We start from the raw sequence: 25,772 nt of genomic DNA on the forward strand, positions 1-25,772 counted from the left end.
GAACTATTTACTGGGCCAGTAGTAATAATGGCATCGATCAATTTTTCAGTTTCACACTCAAATGGGAAAACCGGCCAACAGCGTGTGGGACACGCCAAAGATAGGGTTCCGTAACCATTACGAAAAAATCAAGTAATATATATAAGTATTTTTCTAATGATTTCGTATTGTGTACGGAATCTTCCAAGTTTAGGTATATTTTATACCTTAGGCTGCTAGGTACTTTTAGGGGCTGTTTCACCATCCATTCATTAGTGTTAACTGCCGGTTAAATGTTATGCCGTATCCGTCTATTCGAACCAAACTAATAGAGACGGCTTCACATTTAACCGTCAGTTAACACTAATCAATGGATGGTAAAACAGCCCCTTAAACTAATAATAATTCTCAAGCAATGTTAGCCGTTATAATTTTCCTTGTATTCAACGATATCCCACACAATAAATTTAGTCGAGAAAAAAAAATCTCCCCGCTACGTCTATGGGAGGTAAGTACCCTAAAAATAGTTCCTAGATGCAGTAAAATTGATTTCTCCTTTCACCGAAGTTTTCTTCTGGTAATTAAGTACTTAGGAACTATATAGGCATATACATAAACTTCAAAAAAGCGCGACTGTGATTTTAAATGTAGTCAAAACAATTAACGCTTTCACTGCCACCTGGCTTCCACAGGTGCCACCGACGCACACGTGCGTTCAAAATGTATGAATACTTTTGACAGCGGCACTGGGCGATGTTCCGAAAACGCATATGTGCGTCGCTGGCAGTGAATACGTTAAAACGTGAATAAAGGTATAATTCCTTGTTTATTTTGATATCCAACGGCACTATCTGCTCGGAAATCTAAATTCTCTAGGATTAACTGTGAATGGTGTTATATAAAACTAAGTAAGCAAGCCACGTTCATTCGCTAACACTGGGATTACGCAAAAGCATAATTACCTCCGTTCGCAGTAGGTAGGTACTAACTAGGATAGGAACATTAAACCAACTGGAGACGTCGGGCAAATGTTTAATGTTTATTTGGGCAAAAAACGGTACAATAAAGAAAAAAAAAAACTTAAGAAAATAAGACTTAAACGAAACATAGACCAGCAAATATGCCACTATTAAATTATACAGTAGAGTAACACGTACAAAGAATATAAATGACCTATTAAACAATAATTTAGATGAACAAAACGAACAAAACGAAACTAATGTCTTAACAGGGCAGCTTTAAACCTTAAATGTTACTGTCTTTTCTGTCCACATTAGAATTACCTGTTTAAAACTGGCAACTATTCAGGGGTCCGGAATAACGGCATAAGAACTTCGTCAAGATGTAATACAGTGGAGTACCTATTAGAAAGTTTTAAACCCAATGCCTTAGTCCAATGCGTGATATTTTCAATCTAATCCGAGTTTTTATGCTTACCAAAAATGTACATTGATAAATTAAATTGAAAACAAACAATTCATTAAACCACACTTTTTTATTTATTTCGCAATTAAATAGTTAGCTGGAAAAAATTAACCCATCTGTAAGCTACACAAAATGTTAAAAATATTGTGCGTTAGCAATTAGGTACTGCTCTTCCTCTCACCTCTGACGTCCGATCTAGCTGGCTGTACTAGAAACTTATTGTAAACTAACTATTAATAAATATTATTCAAATAAACCACTAAACAACACAATATTTTAGACTATCACGGTCATTACTAATAACGAGCTGCTCTAAAATCAAGGTACGCGGAACAAAACCCGAATTTAATTCATAAAACCACTAAAGACCCCACAAAACATCTATTAAATGTTATTGTTAAGGTATTGTTATCCTGTTGGACGCCTTGGCTAATGCTCGAAGTCCTCAGGATATTTTTTTTAATAAATAAACTAATTAATTAACTATCATCATTACAGTAGTAGTCCTAACTGTTAACTGTACCTATATCCTTTTGGCAGGCAGATAGGCCGCGTCGTTGACTTCTCCGGTTGGTTTAATGCTTTAAGTAAATAAATCTCAAAGGTAACTAGTAAGTATGTGCAGTGTAATGAACTCACTATTAATGTATTACCGTAACCAAGTTTATTTCAGTTATTAGCGTGTTTGTATTAAACTAAGTCGTTCGCGTCAACAAAGTGTCATCTTAAGAATTGTTATTCTCAACCGTGATGTCACAGATTTATCTCAAATATTAAGTACCTAGGGTAGAAGTTCCGGTTTTGGCCAGTTGACATTTGAAGTAATATATAATAAGTTATAGTATTAAAACAATATTTATAGTGAGTTTTCAAAAGTATATACTGAAACGAATAAAGTTTGTACCTAATGTTTTATTACTATAAATTTATTTCAAACGTATATTTGAACAATAAATGGCCACAAACGGTACTTCTGTCCTAGGTAGGTACAGATTTTACCCTCGGCGCCGCACGCGTAAATTAACCAATAGATCTAGCAGTTGAATTAAATTTCCAGAATTTTACTGAATGGAATGGGTATTCCCATGGGATACAAAGTATAATGAATGTGTTATTCTCAACGGTTAGATGCCTACGTACAAAATTCATATAAATCCATTCATCCGTTTGAATGTAAACAAAAATTTCTGTGGAATTATCGTGGTCTTCATTGAGTTTGCATTAAAAACAACCGTCCCAAAATTCATGACTAACTCTAAACCCTGTGCTTGAGATTTTATCTCGATCCCATGGGAATATCTGTATAAAAACAAGCCTTTGTGCTATTCCAAACGACTAGCTATCTACATAACAGGGGGGGACGCTCGATTTTTATGAAAATTTGCACTTTAAAGTTGAATATTTCGCAAACAAATGACTGAATCGAAATCGTATTAGCAACCCCTAATGGTCTAAAGACCTATCCAACGATACCCCACAATATAGGTTAGTCGAGAAAAAAAAACACCCCCCCCCCCAGACAGACAGACAGACANGGTTTTTATATTCTGGCCAGCCTATTCAATTTTTAATTTTTAGGATATATAGCTCCATTGAAACTATCAATGATTCCACCAATGTCCAGGTTTGAAAAAGACGCTATCAGTTGGCTGTTGTACGGTAGCTTCGGTGTTCAGTACTCTGATGAGAACCTAAAATAAATAACACAAACATAAATTTTGTTAAACTACCTACAAGTATAATTTATAATTTTATAAACTTAAATAATAAATTTACAAGATGGGTGTGGCTAGAGAAAGAAGGAAATTTATGTTTATGGGGCGAGGGAATCTGGGAGGGAGGAGGTATAAGGGAGTGGTAATTTTAGCCCAATGAAAGAAACATGTGCTCAAGGTGCCCTCGTCCATGCCACATTCACACATGGAATGGTCTCGCACCCATATTTGGCAAGGAAGACAGAGAGCAAACATGTCCTAAATGTAAGCGGATAATAGTGGGTGTGATATTTTTGGATACCTATAATCAGAATAAAATATTTTTCTTTACATATAGTTTGTTGAGGGAATAACATTTATTATTAAATTTAATTATTTATAAGATTGCATTGCAGTAAGTAAGTACCTAAGTAATAAGATAAATGTAAACAACATGCTATCTAATAAATAAATCTATCTCTCTATTTAACCAATTGCACTAGTTATACCTATCCATATTAAACTTGGAATTGCTACTTCAAATCTGCTCTCTAATAATATATAGTAAGTGTTAGACTGGCGCAACTAGTGTCTTGGAGAAATTATCTTTCTTTGACCTGATGAATGTTCCCTTAAAGCTAATGGAAATAAAAATAACATGATACCAGTATATTCCTCTATCTATAGCATTTCCAGTAAAACACCAATAGTTCATGCCCATCTCAATATACATATACAAGAACTTTGAACTACTACTACTACTACTACTTTTACTTTGAACTTTGAAGACAATTACACAAGTGAACAATGATATGCACGCATCAGCTATAAGCTGCCTGTGCATTATATTTACCACTCTCAGACTTGGGTCAATGATATTGCACTATTTTGCTTGTGTATGCAAATATTCTGGAAAAATTTTAGGAAGAAACTATTTTGATACTTTAAGCATGAAGCCATTGGTTTAGCCAAGTGCATCAAAAATAGGTACTCATTAACATAACATTATAATAATTATGATGTGTATGCAGCATGCACAAATTTAATTATTCCTACTACTAGTTTATCATATGATGTTCTTTGTATGGGTTTTGTACTGGTGATATTGTACCTACCAAAATTGTGCTAAAGATTTACAGCCTTATTCATAAAAAGTTAGAGCCTCCTTGAAGGCTCCTTGAAGGCCCGATGCTAAAAAACATGATTCATAAACGTCTGTTAGCGCTAATCAGTCGATCAAGGCTCTGCTAAAGTTAGAGGACCGTAACCCTCCTTTATCTCTCTGCTAAGTCACAAAATGGCCGCCACAAGTTGAACAGCTGACTTTGACTAGAGCAAAAACCATAGGTACCGAAGATATTTATAGTGAAGGCAGGCTACGCAGATTAAAAAATAGGAAAATTTATTTTCAGGAATTTGTATTTAAAAATCCTCTAAATTAGCAACAATAATTAACAATAAATATGAAAAAAAAATAAGGATTTTAACATAATTATGGCTTTTTGCACAACATAAACATGCGGATCGGAAATGGCGGGAAAACAAACATCTCGCTTTTATTTTTTTTCCTGGTAATTTGCTGTCACTGCTGTCAATTTTTTTTTTAATTATCGATTGGGCCATTTTTTGTCTGATTTGTCAAGGTGGCCAACATAACGCGTCTAATCCGTCTATCAGCAGCTCAACAACTAGCAGACTGCTAGCAAGTGTTTATGAATCATACTTCTTGACAACCGTCTATTAAGCTTAATCAGTCTGCTAAGTAACAGACCGATCAAACCTCAATTAAGGATTTTTATGAAAAAGGCTGTTAATCCACACAAATCCAAGTAAATTTTGAACCATTTAATACCACTGGTTGAGTTTGCTTAAAATTGGTACATGTACAGAGCTACAATAACATTGCAATGAACTAGTAACTGTAAGGTCCGAGTACTTAGGCCCTGAAGGGGAACTTTGAAGGGTGCTTTTGCCCTTGGGATTAAGTTGGTCCTGGTTTTATTACTGCTTTGAGAATATGGCTCTTTGCCATGTGGTTGGTGTTAATTGATCGATCATGTTTTTGTGTTTTTATTTTAGGTTTTAATGTGGTTTTCATATGGGCCAGCCCATAAAACAAAACTCTCCAATGGGTCAAACTACCCTGACCTTACGGTACCTACTATCAGAAAAAAACTTGCATAGAAAATATTATATAAAACCCTATTGCTTCAGTATTAAAGTAACTCTCATTCTGAGAGGAGGCCTGTGCCCAGCAGTGGGATGTATATAGGCTGGGTAACAATGTAATGCCTTTGTGGCTATAGGTAAAAAACAAAGCTAGACAGACACAAATGACTTCGTAGTAATAGTAACCTACTCAACATCAAGTTAAATTTTCCCTAAACACATGAGAATATTATTCTCAACATGTTCAGTGTCATCCCATCAGACTCTTTGACCACACTTCACACTTGTGATCATGAACCATTCCTGGAGTTAAAGAAGTTAACCAGTTTATAGTATGATTTGATATTAAAGATAGTCATCTACCTTCTATATTTAATGATACTGGCTTAAGTGCCCTTAAAGCTACCTTAAAGGCATCCTTTACTGACATTCAACGCCCAAGACATGCAATTGTTGGTGCTACTGTTATTACATTCTGGAAAATGCTCTATACATTTTTGTTTTTTCATCTTGTTATTATTGCTGTCCTATGTTAATATAAATATATACAAAGTTCATATTTCATTACCTACATGAAAATTTATCACCATTTGGTTTAGCATACAAACTTATTAACATACAGTTATCAATGTTGAAGTGTACTGAATGCTGAAGTCCATTATCCCCACTGAAACATCAAAAATGTTTATATCATAAATATCTCACGAAGTACACTTTTTGTTTTAGATTGTTGATAAAAGTGGCTTATTACAATGGTTCCTTGCCGCCAGCTTTTTATGTGGTCAGTCCCTTCAATAGCAGTATTACTTGGTATATTCTGGTTTCGAAAAAAGAGGGAATTTGCCAAATCTGACCCTGGAGGAAGAGAAAGAATAAAATGTTTGCAAGAAGAACTTGCAGAGGCCCTGAAAGCTGAAATTGAGGCTAATAGTGCATCCCCAGTGGGTAGAGCAGAACGCTCCATTATCAAGTCATCACCCATTGACATTGTACCTCGAGGCAGCAGCTCCCAGCGATCCTCATCTCTTGAATTGACTGATGAAGAGATTGACTTGGAGATAGAGAAGATTATAAGAAAGAAGTCCCTGGACAAAGACAAGAGAGCTTCTTATGTCGGAAGCCAGAAAATAGTGATGAGTCTTGCTCCAAAACAAGGATCTTTCATTGTCAAAGAGTCACCCCTGAAACAGCTTTCTGTAAATGAACCTGAGATGGCATTAAAAAAAAATGATTTTGAGCAAATTTCCTGCCAATCTGATGGTGATACAAATGTTGGCATATCTAAAGAAGTTTCTGGATCACTTGAAGCTTCTCCTCCATCCTGTACCAGGTTTGAATCTGCATCATCTACAGGGGACACAATAGAGGAGAGCAAACAGTTGATACAGAAGAATTGCAAACTAATAATAATTTAGATGATCAACCTAGTGATAGTAGTGACAGTGGTAATAATAGGTACTCAACAACTCCTACAAGACGCATTTCAGAGAGAGATTCTGCTAACCACAGTCCTGTTGATCCTATATTAGCTAGTCCATCAATGTGTCACTTCTCTGATAATCATAGTGAGGTAATTAGCAATTATCTAAATTATTTGAATTACTTTAGCATTATTTTAATACACTCATGCAGGTCAATTAAACAATAAGGGAGAAACATAACTAAATATTAATAAAACTGATGGTTTTTGAGTCCATAATATTGAAAATTGTAACAAAAATATTAATATTTTGGGTACATTGCATTTGGATTTTGAGTGGTGCTTATTCATTAGTAACTGGGAAAAGTGCATATCATTCATTTTGTTCCACATCTTTCTTCAGCTTTCAGCCAAATAGGCAAATGATGACCACAATATCATGAGCATAACCCTTCCATGGTCTAGGTACATGTTTTTTGTGCTTACTATGTGTGATTGTTACTATGGAGTAGGTATCATTATCATGCATATTTTATTTTTTACTATAATTGTCACAGCAGTCAGCTGGTTACAAAATTGCTGGGTACACTCTGAAGGTGTTATTGTAGAGTATAATTGCCTATGAGTGTAACTAAATACATGTTTTTATAAAACATTTCCATTCAACTATTGCTGGCCTGGCAAATGTATATTTGTATTCACATTTAGGTATGACAGGCATTTGACTACTGGTTCCTGTTGTATGTTCTAGGGCTCCAGTGACAGTGGAAAGGGTTGTTCAGAGGCAGCCAGTCCTCCCCCTGCTGGTATGAACATAGTTCCTGCTGAAGGTGGGCTTAGAGTACATCAATTCCTCATTTCCCAGGCCCTGGTTGGCCTATTAATAGGAAAACAGGGTTCATTCGTAACCCAAATTAAAGCTAAAACTGGTGCAAGTGTAAACGTCAGAAGACATCCTGACTCAATGAAACAAAAGATTTGTGCAGTTGAAGGTGAGTATAATTTAATTTTTAAATGTATGGGTAATAATCTAATAATGATTAGTTGTTATTTTTTTTACTATATTTTTTTTGTTTTTCACAGGAACTCAGAGTGAGATTGAAGCAGCGTTAGACATGATTAGAGAAAAATTCCCTGAGAAACGGTTCCCTAACTTTTCCTTACAAGAAATAAGTGCTGAATTATGTCAGAGACTTGTGCCTCTTGTACCAGAGTTCCTTCAAGTAAGTACTAATTAACATCATTATGATATCCTAAATGTAATTATAACTAATAATAATTTACTAAAAAAAGTAAAAAATAAGATAATAAAATGGTTGATATTTTTTAACATCAATAAAAAACATGAGTAGGTAAACATTAATTTACATCACTTATTTAGCTTTACTGCATTATTTTATTATGCTATGGGCATTAAATAGTTTTTGTTAAGGAAGCAATTCCGGGTAAAAACTATCATATGTTCTTCCCAGAGCCTTAAACTATTTTCATACCAAATTCCATCTAAATCGATTCAACTCTATCCATCCATCCCTACCATTAATTTAAATGCAGAAGTAACCTGTCTACCTCTTTAGTAGTTTAAGGCTCTGGGGAGGACTATTATTTCTCAAAAAGTTGTCCATTTTTAAATTTTTCAGTTATTTCACCACAAAAAATAAGTTTTTTTTTAATATATACAAAACCTTGTGCAAAAAGTGATAAAAAGTCAGATCGATTGTTGAAAACAAAAATTACACAATACAAAAAGTGCTACTTTTCAGTATGGCGATCTAAACTTTTGAGTGGCCTTTTACGATGTGTAACTAACTTGAGGTGTATTTATTAATCACTTTTAAACATTCAAACTATATATTGGTTAGTTGTCATTTTGATGTCGTTTTTCATTTTCAAAATTTTATCACAGTTGTCTTCTACTTTTTCAATATATGACTTTATTTTAACAAAGAAGTACAGTTTATGAGTAACGTTATAAAACTTTCTTTAGCCATTCTTATTTGAAAACTGACACTAAATGAAAAGTGTCTGTTCATGGTTTAATTTTAGTTTATTTTGAAAAAATGTTACTCAAAGCGGCGCTATGCAAAATATGTCGTTTAAAGTTAATAAAATTCCCGTTTAAAAAATAACAATCGACATAAAATCGTCATTATTCGTATAGTGACACTTTTTCATTCACCCTCATAACAGCTCCGCTCCGTGCTTGGTCTCGGTCTGATTTAGTGACACTACCGCCATCTTTCGGCAACTAATGTAAATATTTAAATATGAAGGTGTAATGCATTGCGTGCGTCTCGCCAGATAGTTTGTAGAAGGCGGGTAAACTAAAATTGTCATTTTTCGTTTAGTGTCAGTTTTGTTTTCAACAAGCGAGATAATCTTTGTTGTTGGATCCAATAGAAAGTTTTGATAGGCGAATAGTCGAGCGTTTTGACCGTGCGGTCAAACGTCATTAGCGTCCCACGTTTATTATAGCACAACGGAAAGACAAGTCAGAAGAATTTTAATCACGCTAAATTTAGCATCGGCATTGTCTTAAATTTTCATTAAAAAAAACCCTGAGCATTAGCTTTTTTAATAACACCTGTGAAGACACTAATGACGAATAAAAAAACGCTGAATATTCGCCCTGATGTAGTTACAAAATTACGATTCACCTCACAAGATTTCGTGACGTTTTCTTGACGTCAAGACATTTTGGATGTTTTATGATCTTGTCCTTGGGCTAATAATTTCTTGACAAAACTGATTTCTTGTCAATTTCTCATGAAATCAGCAACAGCAGCAGGCAGCAGGGCAACTTTTTGAGAAAAACTTATAGGATTGTTTTTAACCTGGCAAATGCATAGTTGCCACGGGATAGCGATAAACGAGTTTTTCGCAGACGGAAACGCAGGCAACAGCTAGTCTAAAGTAAAGAAGCTATTAAAATAACTACCCATAGTGCTTAAATTTTATCATTGATTATTATATTCGAAACTTAGAAAGATACAAGTGGCAGAGGGAGGTTATATAAGGCAAATTTAACCTCCCTCTCCCCTCTCAACGGAAATAAAGAAAAACATTGTGTAAAAAAAATGTAGTGTTAACAGAATGAGTGAACAGTTTCACACCATTTCATTTCCAAGTCATTCATTACTATCATACTCTATCGATGCCTTGAACGGTGTATGCTTATCTTGTTAGTTGCAGCTCGTGGAGTCGGTGAACAACGACACGATAATGACGTGCCTGGTGAGCGCGGGACACTTCTTCCTGCAGCAGCCCTTGCACCCGACGTTCCCTTCGTTGCACGCCCTGCACCGCCTAATGGCTGCCACCTATCAAAACCCGGATGTACCAGCCCTCCCACGTCCTGTAAAAGGTAAGAAACTTGACAAGGTTAACCCCCTTTTTCAGGCGTATTACCTTGCTCCTCTGCTACCGCACAAACCAACGTAACGTGTAGTTCATATAGACCGCAGCGTTTTTTCAGATAATTTTCACAATCGCATTTTTTCATTGTAGCGAATTTTAACATCGCGGTTTTTCATGATCGAAAAATTATTTATTCGTCTTTTTTCATGCAGCGCTTTGTCATGAAGCGTTTTATAATAATCGCGTTTTATTTTTGTCGCTTATTTTACCAGTACATTATTTTATCAGTCGCATATATTTTCAGCAGCATTAGGCAACCCACGCCTTATGTCCACACGGGCTCCTTTTTCTGGGCGGTCTGCCCTTCGGTCGGGCATCTGAAGATACATAACGAACCTAACCTACCTATTAAAAAAATAGACGCGATCATTATAAAACGCATCATGAAAAATCGCTACTCGGAAAAAATGCGTTTTCTCAAACATGCTATGTAATGTTTATAATGTGTTCCTTAAAACAGGCTTCAAAATATACTGTTGCAGGCCTAGGCCTGCAAGAAGACAGTCTTTTGTTTAAATGCAAAACGTCAAATATTCGCGACAAATTATTCACGACTTGAAATTAAGAATCTGAATTTCTATGGTTCATTTATTAGTTACTGAATAAATTCACAGGACTATAAATATTCTATATGTAAATATATAAATACTAGCTTTTGCCCGCGGCTTCGCTCGCGTTAAATTTGGGGTAACACAGATTTACTTTCCACGATCTTTATTTTCTTGTTTTAACTGATTTTTCGGAGGATTATATTTGCAAATTTTCGAATTTCAAAAGCCCTGTTTCACATCTTCAGGTCAGGGGTGTAATATTAGACAACCTACTTGTTTTTTTTGCCCGCGACTTCGTACCTACGCGATATAGGATTCCCGTGGGATAGGAATCAGTGAATTCAATAGAAAACCACACTGTGATTGATATGAAACAGGCTTCTATTGTTTACGGTATATATTTTTAAAAATATTTCACCAATAGTTTTTTTTTTAATCAGCTCAGTTGAAGTCAGAGTCAGAATTTCCGTCAGAATTTCGGGAAATTCTTTAGTAGTGCTCCTTTACACTCCCAAAGAACCTAAACGCCAAATTTCAGTTTCCTATAATCAAAATGTACTATTGTGAAAATTGAAAATTATCTTACAAACCACCGCAGCGCGTAAGTGTATCACTGAGCACTGACCGTCAATTTCAGCGCATGTGACATCGCGAGCGCCAATCAGCGCTTACGCTTGCTAGGCCCGCTCGCCCCGCGTATTGCTCAATCCCCCACGATACCTACCTTATTTTGAACTGAACGCATTAACGGTCATCGCTACACTATACCGCGGGCTATGTGAACTCCACGTTGCGTTGGTTTGTGGTAACAGAGGAGCAAGGTAATAAGGTTGTGCTTCATTGATATAGACGAATTTATTTACGCCTGAATGTATAAATCATAGTGCGTATCGATTTTGTTCACAAATCTGCACTTAAGATTCGACCTTGCTCCCTTTATAATTGTACAAAATCGGTTGACTTTTAAAATTATTATTCGCCTTGAAATTAATCCTTCATAGTTGAACAATATAAAACTGATAAATTTTGTAGTAGCGTGTCTTGTCTCAGGGCTAGAAAGAGGGTATATAAATAATAGGTATGTAGTTAATTTGTTGCGAGTCACACGGATCTACGTAGATTTCAGACATGCCGCACCAATGTGTTTTTCTATTTATTCGTCAAGATTTCCGAAATAATATTATTTTCTCAAACATCCAAGGAAATGTCGTCCTTATCTTCGTGATCATAGAACGCCAAGTACGTCATTGTATAGAACTTATTGAAGATTCGTTCTAATTTAAAATTAGAGGATAGTTATGGAATTGAATACATTTCCGGTCATGGCCAGCAAAGAGATTGTCTTTTGTTTCAGTGGGTATTAATTTATTTTATTGACTATCTATGGCATACTGCCAATTAAAAAAACATAGCGCGCGTATGTCTACCGGAAATAGGAAAAAAAAATTACTACGGATTAAACCTTAAACGAGTGGTTTTTAATTAAAATAAGTGTTATTGTTTCCGATATGAGTTCATCATCAAGTGACATGGTATTATTTCCTTGGATTTATTTGAGAAAAGCACTATACAAGCCTCGTCCGCGAACAGGGATTGTCGGCCTCGTATCTCTAGATGGCCTCGTTAACACTCGGCCGGCAATCCCCTATTTCGCGGTCTCTGCAATAACGTACTATTGTTTATTATTAGCAATACACTTGCTTAACGAAAACTAAGATTTTTACTAGTTTAACCAGAGCCAAAGAAATAATTAGGTTAGGCGCCAACGAAATGAAGGCATAATCATGAATCATAAACTGTTCTTATCATTAGTTATCAGCAATTAATGTTCACCTATTTTTAAGATTACATATTAACTCTCATCTATTTTGACCAGATAAGATCTTGTTTAAATAGATGTGTTCAACGTTTCGAGCCTCAGGGGTTAAGTAAAAAAATCGGCTTAGTGCGAGTCGGACTTTCGCACGAAAGGATCCGTATCACCGCACTAAATATAGTCGGTTTTCCATTTTATTTTTGGCGAATACTATCATCATCGCGCTAGCAGATATCTGCTAAATTACCTGTTTCAAAATGTTATATGGAAAGTGGGCGCTGTTATACCTTTAAACACACTTCAAATTGAAGTGTCTGATCACTAACCTACCATTATCCGGATATGCCCGCCTTCCCCCGCCCGTGAAAGGCAAACTACTTAAACCGGCCCCTGTCTAGGTCAACGTTGCAATATTCTTTTAAATACCTACCTTGCATATATTAGCTGAATTGGGAAATTCTTGTCGTTGCTAAGGACAAGCTTTATGAATTACTAAAGGTCGAGTTTCATTAGTTTCAATGATAATGATAATACGTCACAAAGTGCTTGACTTGAGTAGTCAAGCTATTGTTACGTGACATATAAGATCGCACAAAATAAATAAGAGCATTATTTTCCTAGCATCAGCAGAAAAATTGCTTCGAGATTTAATAGAGCATTTACACAGCGTTTTTATAGAAAGTTCACAAAAATGTTGGTACCTAACCTTTCGCTTTTTGACTATACGAGTACTCGTATAACCTGGCTCTGTCTGTTCTTTAGTTCGACCAATTTTAACAACTGCTTGATATTTTATTAAAGTAAATACTCAACTCTATCAGAACCTTTACTTTCTTTTTATCATTTTGCTCGTAAGCTGTGACAAAAAATTCAAGTTGGATGTTTCACTTTTTATTCGTTTTCTCTCAAATGAGATAAAATATTGTATACATATCTCTCACGGGTGATACGGGAATATTATAATAATCGATTCAGAAAGTCCTGTCTTCGACTTCGGCCTTGTAATAGACTTGCGTTCGTAATTCCTTACTTCTTGCCCTTAAGATACAATGTACTACTACTACTCGTTCGTTTTCATGTTTAATACTGTACTTTACGATTTATGACGTATTAAAAAAAACTACTTACTACATCTCGTTCAAACCAATTTTCGGTGGAAGTTTGCATCGTACATCATATTTTTTTTTTTTTAGAAGTTACAGGGGGGGGGGACATTTTACCATTTCAGTTTAGAAAAAAATGATATTAGAAACCTCCATATCAATTTCGAAGACCTGTGGGTCTGATGAAAAAAAATCTTTTTCGAGTTTCAGTTCTAAGTATGGGGAACCCCCAAAATTTATTGTTTTTTTTTTCTATTTTTGTGTGTAAATCTTAATACGGTTCACAGAATACATCTACTTACCAAGTTTCAACAGTATAGTTCTTATAGTTTCGGAAAAAAGCGGCTGTGACATACGGACGGACAGACAGACAGACATGACGAACCCTAAAAATAGTCATAAAATGTCTTTCATCGCATGCGCTGCGGAAACTAATAAAGATAAAACAAAAAAATGTTCTACAATATTAAAGAATACATATTATTATATCAATACCTACAAAAATCTTCGCGATCCCATACATACGTCCAACTATTGTAGTTATGTCACTATAACTACTTTTTTACATTTTAAAAGTTGATAAAAATGCCGTCTAAAATCAGACCATTTTATCCATACCTTCATATTCATCCTTATCTAAATAAATTATTTCATATTCAAGACTGTTTCAATACCTGTAGATTACTTTTTGAATCATTGAAATCGGACGTTCCATTGAAAATACGAATATATGTGGATTACGAATTTAAAAATATCAATCTAACAGAAAAATTTCATTTACGTCGACGCGCGCCTGCTTCGCACGGGTCGGGTGTAAGTAGTTTTGGGAAGTGGAGCTGAAAATGTGTGTAAACTCTGTCCTAGACTAGATTAGACACCTTTTTAGGGTTCCGTAGCCAAACGGTAAAAACGAGACCCTATTACTGAGACTCCACTGTCCGTCTGTCTGTCATCAGGCTGAATCTCATGAACCGTGATTATCGTATCGCTATAACAATAAATACCCTACCAAAAACAATAATATTATTTTTGCTTGATGTTAATAACCGCAACAAGTACACGTTTGAAATATGTATTCAAGAAACAAAAAATATTTAGTTGGATATTCACTTTAAAAATAATTAATTAAATTAAAATAAATATTTAAGGGGACCTCCCATATTACAAACATGATTTTTTTGCCGTTTTTTGCTAATGTCATTATTCTCATTATTAGACTAATGTTGTAGATAACGGTACGGAACCCTTCGTGCGCGAGTCCGACTCGCACTTGGCCAGTTTTCTTTAAAATTTTGCCCATTCTAACTACGGGCTACCGGCACGGAGACCTTTTTACCCGACTGTCCAAAGGAGGGTTATTTTGAATATTGTACCCGTGCGGATCCGGGACGGGGAGAGCTGGTCTATAGATATAATCTATATTAATAATTTTGTCCAGGGGTACGGTAGACTCGAACGAAATGTACATCAAATAGAAGAGCGTAAAAAATTAGTCAATCCGAGTCGACAACTTGTAGGCGGAAAATACGGATTATCGAGTATTTTCAAAAAACTTGAATAAATTACTAAGTATATAATGGCGTTGCGAAGTAAACATGTCAAAGTCATCACAACTAAGTGGCGTTAGTGTCACGGCATCACGTGTCACAGGTGTCACAGGTTTGCATTTCGTTCTCCATTGTGACCTCTGACCACACACCAAACACGGTACGTTTCGTCGATTTTCATCAGATTGATCGTACAGACGAATCGTATCGTATATGGGGCCCTTTAGGTCTAATTTCTTTGTTTATGAGACAGAGACATCATAGTTATTTGGGCAAATAAGATTTAGGAGAGATATCTACTGGTGAAATACCGATACGTAGGTTAGCCGTTAAAGTGTTTGTGATAATAATTAAGGCTGGGAATATACGTCAGATTTTTCGATAAGTACGACAGTCTTTACTGGCAATTTTTTTTAAACATATTAATTATTATGAGTCTACATTTTACCCGAGCGAAGCCGGGTTTTCATCTAGTATAAAATATTCGTGTGTTTTTTAAATGTTGTAACGTGCAATATAGCATTCACTTTCTTAATTATGCTTTTTAATAAAAACCTTTATCAAAGAGAAAGATGAAATCGGTAAAGTCATCCGCAGATTATGGCGTACCAAGGTAAATGAGGATTAATTTTAAGAATAAAGCATTTTATTCGACCAATGAATACTTAAAATAATTGTCATGGAAATTATCACACTATTATACAGAAATTTATATTTATCTCTGATACTGATAGAGACCTCAGGAGACCCCAGAGCTGGCGCTTACCTCTTCCAGCAAATTTCTCTGACCGTACAGAGAGGTAATGCCGCCTAGAGGTGGGTAAATCCGGATCTGAAGATTCAAAAGAGTCAGATCCTCAAGCGGATCCGAATCCCTTAATGACTCCTTTCAAATCTTATTGACTCCGGAGTTACTAACTCCGACTGGATCGAGCGGCTCGCCTCGCTCGTGATCGCCGTCATGCTCACTCACACTGACTCGCTCCGTCCGTCTGCTTTCGCTCTCGCTCGGCTCGGATCGGATCGGCAGGGCTACTACGAAACTCGAAGTTCGTATCGTACCGTCCCTCTCGCTCTCGTATTAAATAGTATAAGTGTCAGAGGGACCGCACGACACGAACTTCGATTTTGGAGTTTCGTAGTAGCCCTGCGGATCGGATCTTGGACTTGGATCTTATTATCTATGTTTGGTTGGCCGGTTCGGTTCGGTTCGTAGTAGCCCTGCGGATCGGATCTTGGACTTGGATCTTATTATCTATGTTTGGTTGGTTGGTTCGGTTCGGTACTCGGACTTGGACTAACGAACGAATCTTTCTCTCTCACGAATCTGTACTTCAGTTCGGTCACCGCAGTACCGTACCGACACCGACCGACCGAACCGAGCCGGGGCGGATCGGCCATAGATAAATTAATAATCGCTCGAAAGAACCGGAGTCAATAAAGGAGTCGGATTCAATAAGCGGATTCGGTACCGACACCGGAGCTGGATCTAGTGAGTCAGATCACTTCGCGGAGTTGAGATTACCCACGTCTAATGCCACCAGTGTGCTGGGGTCTATGCCGCAGCAGTGCCTCTTAGATGGTGTTTTCTTTTTATAGTTAGGTATATTTATGTAGTTTTTATTTATCTTGTTTCCTATCATATTGTTGTATCTTGTGTTGTGTTTTTAAGTATGTGTCTATTCATTTAATGTTATTTTCTTATTTTAATTAAATACATATTACCTGTATACTTATATTTATTGCGTACTATTATTTTTATTGAAAACTAGTTTACTAAAGTTAGTAAAAAGCCCAGCAGTGCTCGATTGACCACTTCAAGCTTGTTCGCTTTACAGCACTTGCACTAGTTTTTTTGCAGATCAACTGCATAAGATTGGGGTAGTATTTTCTACCGCGTTTACGACGACAAATTTCGATTATAATCGTGTTGGTTACGGACACTAGGCGACTAGGCGTGTGCGGCATACTGATGTCACCTTCACAGTGCGACACTCGCTTATACAATTACCTAGTGAATCACTACTTCAAAAAAATTCTCTTCCACAAAATTGACCCTTGAAATAATTTTCTTTAAGTTCGCTCAGGAAAAGGTACCGAACTGTCTGGCTCAGATTTGTTTTATTTTTGTATATGACCGACCGACACGTATTTTTTTTTTTTAGTTTTTTTAGTCATTAAAAAAATACGTGTTTTAGACTACTCTCTCATCATCATCATCCCAGTCTATACGTCCCACTGCTGGGCACAGGCCTCCTCTCAGAACAAGAGGGCTTGGGCCATAGTTCCCACGCGGGCCCAGTGCGGATTGGGAGACTACTCTCTAACAATAATAAAACAAATCTGAGCCGGACAGTTTGTACCTTTCCTTCTCAGATTTTTTTTTCGATTTTGATATACAAACTTTTTTTTAAGTAGTGACGATAAGTGTAATATGGCTGGGTAACGCCAAAAACCAACCAGCACAGAAGTTTACAATTAGAGTAGTAGTAGGTTACACTTTCAAAATGTAACATGAAAATAAAGAAATTACAGAGATTTAGTTCCAAAATTTATCAGGATCCTAAAAATAAATATTAATAGGCTATCATGGTTGGGACTAATAATCTAAACCTGCTCTTAACATTTTTGACAAATAAATATCTAAGTTGTTGTTCCATAACCGAGTGCTTGTTTGTTGCAGAGGGCTCTATCTGCGCGGCGCCGACCGAGAACAACTGGTATCGCGCGCAAGTGATCTCAACCTCGGAGGACAATGACACATCAGTCGTGAAACTCGTCGACTTCGGCGGCTACCTCACCGTCGACAACGACCAGCTCAAACAGATCCGGTCCGATTTCATGACCCTGCCCTTCCAGGCCACAGAAGCCCTTCTGGCGTTCGTCAAACCAGCAAACAATGGTTAAACTCTTATTAATCTACGCTTCATCTCCATGCTTGTTATTAATTATGTAATTGACATTCTGCGCTATCAAATTTCTGGTAAATTCGATTAGTTCATTAAACACTTACGCTTCTTGAATATGGAACAGTGACGCTATTAACACTCATTTCAATCTTTTGTTTGTTATCCGTTTACTTGCAATTTTTTCCATTTACTGACGCTTCTTTTATAACTATACTAGCGGACCCGGCAGACGTTGTCCTGCCCGAAAAAACGCTACATTAAATTATGATAACATACCAACAACGGCGCCTTTTTTCTTTAATTTACACAAAATAAATTTCTGAACGCACGCATAAATATTTAACAACCAATATATATGTCAATCCTTTTTCATTACTGACATTATTCTACATTTTTAAAGCTAAAATACGCCATTATCCGAATATTGGGATATATATTGTCAACTCGAAACTTTTATTTAAATACGTTCCTTAATTTGAGGGGAGAGTTTACTGTATCGACGGAATGAACATTAGATGTTTGACAGGTACAAAACCATTGTTCAACCGGTGTTCATTTTGAATAGGAAAATGTTTTTTCTTTTATTTAATTTTTTCGACAATTTTCCAATGTTTTTAATACTTATTCTGCTATTCGGGACGGAGACAAATACAACAAATCAAACACCATGAAAATCGGTCCAGCCGTTCTCGAGTTATAAGTGTTCCAACAAACCCGACTTTGTTCTATAATTGTATATATTAAAATTATACTTAATCTAAATTCTGTCTGTGTTTAATCATTAATTTTCCGAATCATAATTTTTTACCAGTCGCGGTGAGTAGTTCCCATCTGCTTTGCATGCTGCACGCCATTGGTTGTAAATTAGTTGATGCTTACTAAAAACTATTTACTAAAAACTAATTAATATTTATTCATATATTGGAAACTATTTCCTCCTATACTCGAGTCCAGAAGGCATAGGAATATGTCGATATAACTTTGTGTAGACGAGGAAAGAAAATGTTTGTCACTTTTGGGCTTTATTTCCATAGCTTTAGGCCTAAAAACGACGAACCTATTCATTGCGCGACTACACCTAACACCAATTTGATTTGTGTTCTATCTGGTATTCGTAGCCATACCTCCCGCACACACAGACTTGCCTATACCATACATTATACAATTATATAGGCCTCCTTCGAAATCCATAATATCGTATGTCTTACTAGGACAAGATAAAAACAAAGAAATAATTTTAAACTATTGATGACAATGATATGACAATATGAAATGTCAACTAAACAAAAAGACGGACGGCGTCCTTACCGATGTTCAACAGATTTATTCGAAATCTTTCAAATAAAACAATTCTCTAATATACATATTTTATATCGATATTACAGCACTGGTGAATCTGTGGCAACATTTGTGTGTAATGAACTGTCAAGTTGGTTCTCTTAATTCTGGACTCAAGAATAGGCTCATATCCTAATTAATTACAAGCTAAATTCAATTAATGCCCTACCTAGCCGCCATCAAGAATTGCATAGAAATTATTGGGTAGTTCCTGGGTAAAAAGAAAATATTCCATTTAGTCCCTTGGTTAGATTATCATAAAATATTGGACACGTATATTCTCTTTTGTCAATCAAACAAAAATGACAAATGACAAAACAGCACTAAGAGGCATTTTGCGGGCACGTCGGTTGGTAAAGTTTACAAAAAAAAAACCAATTAATTTTCGAGTTGTCAGAAGAAAGTATTTATACTTAGTATTATTACTCCTTACTTATTAATAGGTGCTGTACGTTAGGTACCTGAATGTACAATATGTATGAATATGTATGTGTGTGTGTATGAAGCCAATATGTTTTAAATATAACCTAACCAACAAAAAGTTAGAAAACCCCCGACATTGTCACTTCAAAGTTCAATATCTCAAAAACGGCTGAACCCATTTTGATAAAACGTGTCTAAGAGCCATCGCTAGAAAACCTGCTTTCAAGTAAAAAAAACCATTCGAATAGGTCCACCCTTTTAAGGGGCTACCCGAGGTTTTCATCGATTTTTGACAAGTTTTGAATCGTATCTCCTACTTTTGCACTACAGATAATAACTCAAACGGCTATCGGTTCTCCAATCTTTTATCTCCCTTTTTGTCTACTGGATTTTGAAAACCATGAATACTTAATTTTGTATGTTTTTTTTTTAACATTGTCTGAAAAAACACTTATTTCGTATCTCTATTGACGTGAAAGATCTAACATATACGAAATCTACATATTTGGGTTCGTCTTTGACGTCTCTAAAAACTGGTCGAGGGTTTTCATTTGAAACTAATTAACACAAAAGTTATGGCCAGAAAACCAGTTTTTTGGCCTAAAATTATTCAACTTTGATGCCAAATATCTCGAAAACAATGAACTTTGAAGTAAATATGGGATACTATATTGCTTACAGCCGTTGTTCTTAATATAATAAGCTACAAAAATCATTAGAAAACTAAGGAATTCAGATCGAAGGTCATTGGGGCATGGGATCTCCTTAAGAGCTACTGTGCCACAGACAGACAGACACACAGCGGTCAAACTTAGAACACCTTTTTTCGCGTCGGGGGTTAAAAACAAGTAATATTGAATATTTATATAAATATTTTATACATTACCTCGTCGGCATATTTTGGGAATATACAATCAATATTTTTTCTAAATTTTTTAACAGTAAATTTTTTACGCATTATGTTGGAAAATTGAGATTGATTTAATTTTGATAATACATTATTTAGACATAACGGGTTAAACTACTAGATAATTTATAAATACTTAGTACGGATACTAGTATATTAAAATTAATGACGTGCCCGCAAAATGCCTCCTATAGTGCTATGTTTGCAAATGACGCGTCGAAGTTGGAAAGTGCGCCCGTGACCCGTGCGTGACATGACTCTACTAAAAAAATCTGCTAGGGTATGAACGTCACGCGGAACTTTAACTAGCTATCTTCCTTTTTTTTTGTTTGATTGACAAAAGTAAGAATACCGTGTCCGATCATTTTTGAAAAACTTACACAGACTGATTAAATAATATACTATTTTTAGGAATCTAGCCTATTTATCATTTTTAAGACTGTAATGGCTTTTTTTTTCTTATCATATCATAAGTAAAATGGTCACAAGTCATTAAAATATCTGTATATGTTTAGAATCTGAATGGAGCAGCGAGGCCCTTCGTATAATGGCGGGTCTGACCGCGGGGCAGCTGCTGCATGCGCAGGTTGCAGGCTACGACGAGGCCGGGCTGCCGCTAGTGCATCTCTACCTCACGCTGCACCCGCAGGTAACCGCTACTGTTAAGACATAGTAGAGACGAATTTCTGACTGTTGAAAACAACAGGAAATTAGTATTTGTTATGTCAGTCAAAGTCAAGTTAAAATATCTTTATTTAATTTAGGCTATTTATAAGAAGCACTTATGGATGTCAAAAAAAATCTACTACCGGTTCGGAAAAACCCAGCAAGAAACTCAAATGTAATCACATCTGTACTCATATTGCACCGCAGATATTCTACTAAAATTGTAAAGGCGAAAATGTGTGTGTGTGTTGTGTATGTATGTATGATTGTTTGTTACTCTTTCGCGTTGAAACGGCTAACGGATTAAAATGACTTAAGTACACAGTGAAACTTTGCCATATTTCTAAAGTGCCACATTGCCAGAACGTGTCTATGGAGCTTTTTAAGTATTATTGGCACAAACGTAAAAAAAAATAGCATATTTGGAGATTTTTCATTAAATTATGGTAGAAATTCAATATATTTCATACTTTCCTAACATTACACATATTTCGTAGATTATCGTGGACCAGATCACGTGTTAAAGTGACACAATTTAGCAGGCAAAAATTCGAGGTTAATATAAAATACCTTAGGTAGTCAACAATGAAACATTTACGCTTGGGACATTTAATAAGGCTGAAGTTAAAAACTGTTTTGATTATATTCGTCCATTTACATAAATACGTCTTTAAATTATGAAACAGATTATATTAGTTTTCACACAGTGAAATATTTCCTATTTTTTACTTTTTATTTTTTTGATGACATACTACACATTCCTAAAGAATACTGTTTATGTCGTCCGAAACCCAATAAAATTACCTAGAAACTGTAAAAAATTCAGACTTCTATCTGTCAAAACAAAAGATTTACGAAATTTTGAATTTTATGTGTTTCATTGTTGGACACTTGACCCTATAGATAGCTGAAATACACCTGAAATAAAAATAAGACGATACTTACTTTTTATCTTAATATTCCCACAGGGTTGGGATAAAGTCTCGAAATCTTAATCGCTGGGTAGTCATGAAATTTGCCAGTTGTTTTTGGAGCAACATCAATGAAGACCATGATATAATTTTTGAGAAAATTTAGTTTGATCCCGGAATTTCAGTTCAACTGCTGGATCTAATGGTTTACGCGTACGAAGCGGTAACTGTGGGTAAACACTAGTCCTTGTATATTCAAGTGGAAAGATATCGACACGGCCAAAGTTACAAAAATATGTATACACGACCTTAATATATAGTGCTTAAAATAGTTAGTTTTAGTGAGTACCTAAAAGAAATAGTAGATTGTACAACAAGAGCATACAACGAGCCATTTTACCCAAGACGTTCATATAGCGTGCGTATAAATAGACACGTCGAGGGGAAAATGGGTTTAATGCTCGAGTTTTACACCCTGCTTTTCACTTTGATGGCGAGGAAATGAAATAGCAACGGTGGAAACAATTGTTCACTTACTATGCACAGTCAAGTGCAAAAATAAGTATCTATGCGAACCACTCAAAAATAGGTTACTACGGCCTTATTGCGTCCGATTAAGAGTCTGTGGGGTACTTATTTTTGAAACTTTGAGTAAGTTCATATTTTTACACTGGCCTGTACCTTTTGTTCCATGCATTACTATTATAATTATATTTTTTAGTTATAAATAAAATAAAAAATATGTAGAAACTTCTTTGCTTGTGGCTGTTTACACCTGATTGCCTTGGTCATAGACGAACATTTTATTTTATGCACTAAAGCATAAAAAGTCATTTTATGTCGCCTAGTTCCAGCATAAACACGAACTTTACGAGAAAATGTAATTAGATATTCACCTTATAAATATCTCTAGTTTGAGACTTGTTGCTATGGAGGAGCGGAGCTTCCTGACAGGTTTGCATACCTACTAGGAAGTTCCAATCACTGAAATCAAATAGCCTTAAGTTTAAAGTAAATAAACAATTTTCATTTTTATTGGCCGTGTCAATATTTGGCACTTGACTGTACGTTCTCAGCTCTTAGTGTAAACCATATTTTTAGTCCCTATACACCTAGATTCCGGGTTTTGTTCTTAATGTTTATGTTTTAAGCTACGCAGGATATGAACGTTATTAAAGCATGTTTCGTCTCTCCGTTCGCAGCAAGTGATATTCCTGAACAGAGAGCTGGTGGACCGCGGGCTCGCGGAGTGGGAGATCCCGGCGGACTCGTGAGCTGCGGCCGCCGCTGACTAAGATATACGGATTGCATTTCAATCGACATGTTATCGCGTGCCCGGGCGCGTCCGGGCACCGCCTATTGTAGTTAAGCAAACGCGCTCTCGCAATATTATTTGCGTATTTTGTAGTCTACGACTCTGCACTTGGAGCTCTTCAATAAACATAGTTCAAAAACATAGCTTATGAATACTTTGTATTGAACACAACGTACTCGTAACATTAACTTATTTATGTATGAGTAGTAAATCAAATCGATGATAGGGCACGGTGCATAGTATGACTGTATATCATGACGCTCTAATTCGCTTGCAACTTACTATTGATACTATAATAACGTTAATGTCTAAGCACCCCTTCGGAACATAGATAACAATACGCTTATGAAAAAATTAGATTTAACACATTGCAATTAAATTGTCTCTTTTATTTTTAAGTATTTTTAAATATTTCTATCTGGTTCAACACGACGACGTCATGAGATTTAAATATTTACATAAGAGTTTCAGGATGCTCGTTATACTAGCACCTACACTGCCGGCTGCATTTTTTATTTACTCTTTCTTAATCTACATGCAGTGGTGTAAAAAGCAATAACTGTTTCTTCCTGTATCAAAACTTAGTTTAAAATTCGCTACCTTTTACTTGTGCCAAAAATGTTTTGTCACAGTTCTCGTTAATATCGTAATTTTGTACAAAAATGAAAGCGCGTCATGTGTATACGTATACATGAATAATTTTTTATATTATGGGGCTACGTAGCCTTGTATGGATGTGCCTTCAAGAAATGGATTGCTTCTGTTAAACTTCCGACATACGACTATGTATGTAAAATATTATTTGTCACAAGAAAGTACGACAAAGCTACTTTAAAAATAAGGTGAAACCAGTAGAGGTCGCATAGACAGTGACGATCTCGTAACTTTATCCAGTCTAATTATAAAAGTGTACTGATTAGTATCTTCTGGGCTAACAGCCTGTTCTTCTTTTGTTTTCTTGGTTTCGCTATATTCTAACTTATTTTTATCTATAAATTGTTTGTGACAAAAAAGTATTTTATTTATATTTTTTAGATTATAAACTAGACTTCAAGTATTTCGGATGATTCTACGTTCGTAAATAAATGACTGAGAATAAATGTAAATGATATATGTATAAACTGCACGTGCGATAATGATAAAACTTAGTGTGATTCAAGCAAAGTGATATTTGTATTGGTACGGAATTTTTTGCTTTATTGTTGATTTATTAATTGGGATGGCTAGAAACAATGGAAGGCACTGATTTTTTTTATTAGTAATAAATAACGCAGACCCGTGGTATCTTTTGTATTTTTCTGTACTTATCACATTAACCTGGTGAGGTCCAAACTTTTATTTTCAAAAATGAGTCCTTAACTGACTTTAAATTGTAGATCAACTTTTATTCCCAAGTTTGGATCTTACTAGGATAAGGCTACTTTTGTTTACAAATTGACAAAAGATCACTGAAGCAACATTTCTAGCCATTTTAATTGATGAACACTTAGCTCTTTATAGAGTACAATCATTTTACTTCTTTTCAGATGTCAAAATACAGCAAAATGAGACGCGATTTCATATTCTTATGGTAATTTTCTGAGTTTAGGTATTATTATTGACTTTTAATGAGAACGTTGGTAATCCTGACTTTCATTAGTCTAATAGTGTACATAATAGAAACAGTAAGTAGATTTAAAAAGCGATTTGATATTTGTAGTATTTTTAGTATGTTGAAAATTAAGTGGTTGTCCTTTGTGCATTTGATTTTTGTATGCGTATTGTGTAGAACGTGGCATTTGGGATGCTTAGGACGTGACTTTTTTTTTGTTATAGTTTACGGCGTCGATTACTCGCTGACTTTTAGGATTATTTTATTGAGCAACAAGCCAGTGTTAATTTTAAAATTTACGTGTTGTAGTGCTTATACTATGATAAATCAATTTATTAGCGTAATGACTAAATATGAACACTTGGCTCTCGGTTCGCATATTGTTGACGTCCCTATTGTATATAAACTAATATATTTGCGGTTAAATAAATAAATTATCGTTTTGAAAACCACTTAAAACCTATTTTATTCATTGACAAATCCCTGTCCGCGATACTTGTGGAAAATCCCTACGCAATCAACATTAAATTTTAGTAACGGGTTGGCTCAAGGTAATGAGAATGTATTTGAGGTACTGCAGCATGCACGCCG

General features: G+C 35.6%; 1 protein-coding gene across 1 annotated transcript; it reads left to right on the top strand.

Annotated features, from left to right (window-relative positions):
* The first annotated feature begins 5,999 nt into the window (after nucleotides 1–5,999).
* Nucleotides 6,000–25,640, top strand: LOC141428100 (A-kinase anchor protein 1, mitochondrial-like). Its single transcript, XM_074087848.1, is given in 8 exon segments — nucleotides 6,000–6,646; nucleotides 6,649–6,837; nucleotides 7,439–7,679; nucleotides 7,771–7,910; nucleotides 9,874–10,051; nucleotides 17,805–18,023; nucleotides 21,214–21,347; nucleotides 23,478–25,640. Coding segments are annotated over 8 exon segments (1,800 nt in total). The 5' UTR covers nucleotides 6,000–6,019; the 3' UTR covers nucleotides 23,550–25,640.
* The last annotated feature ends 132 nt before the right edge of the window (nucleotides 25,641–25,772 follow it).

Source organism: Choristoneura fumiferana, chromosome 5, assembly GCF_025370935.1.
Source record: "Choristoneura fumiferana chromosome 5, NRCan_CFum_1, whole genome shotgun sequence".
Lineage (NCBI taxonomy): Eukaryota > Metazoa > Arthropoda > Insecta > Lepidoptera > Tortricidae > Choristoneura > Choristoneura fumiferana.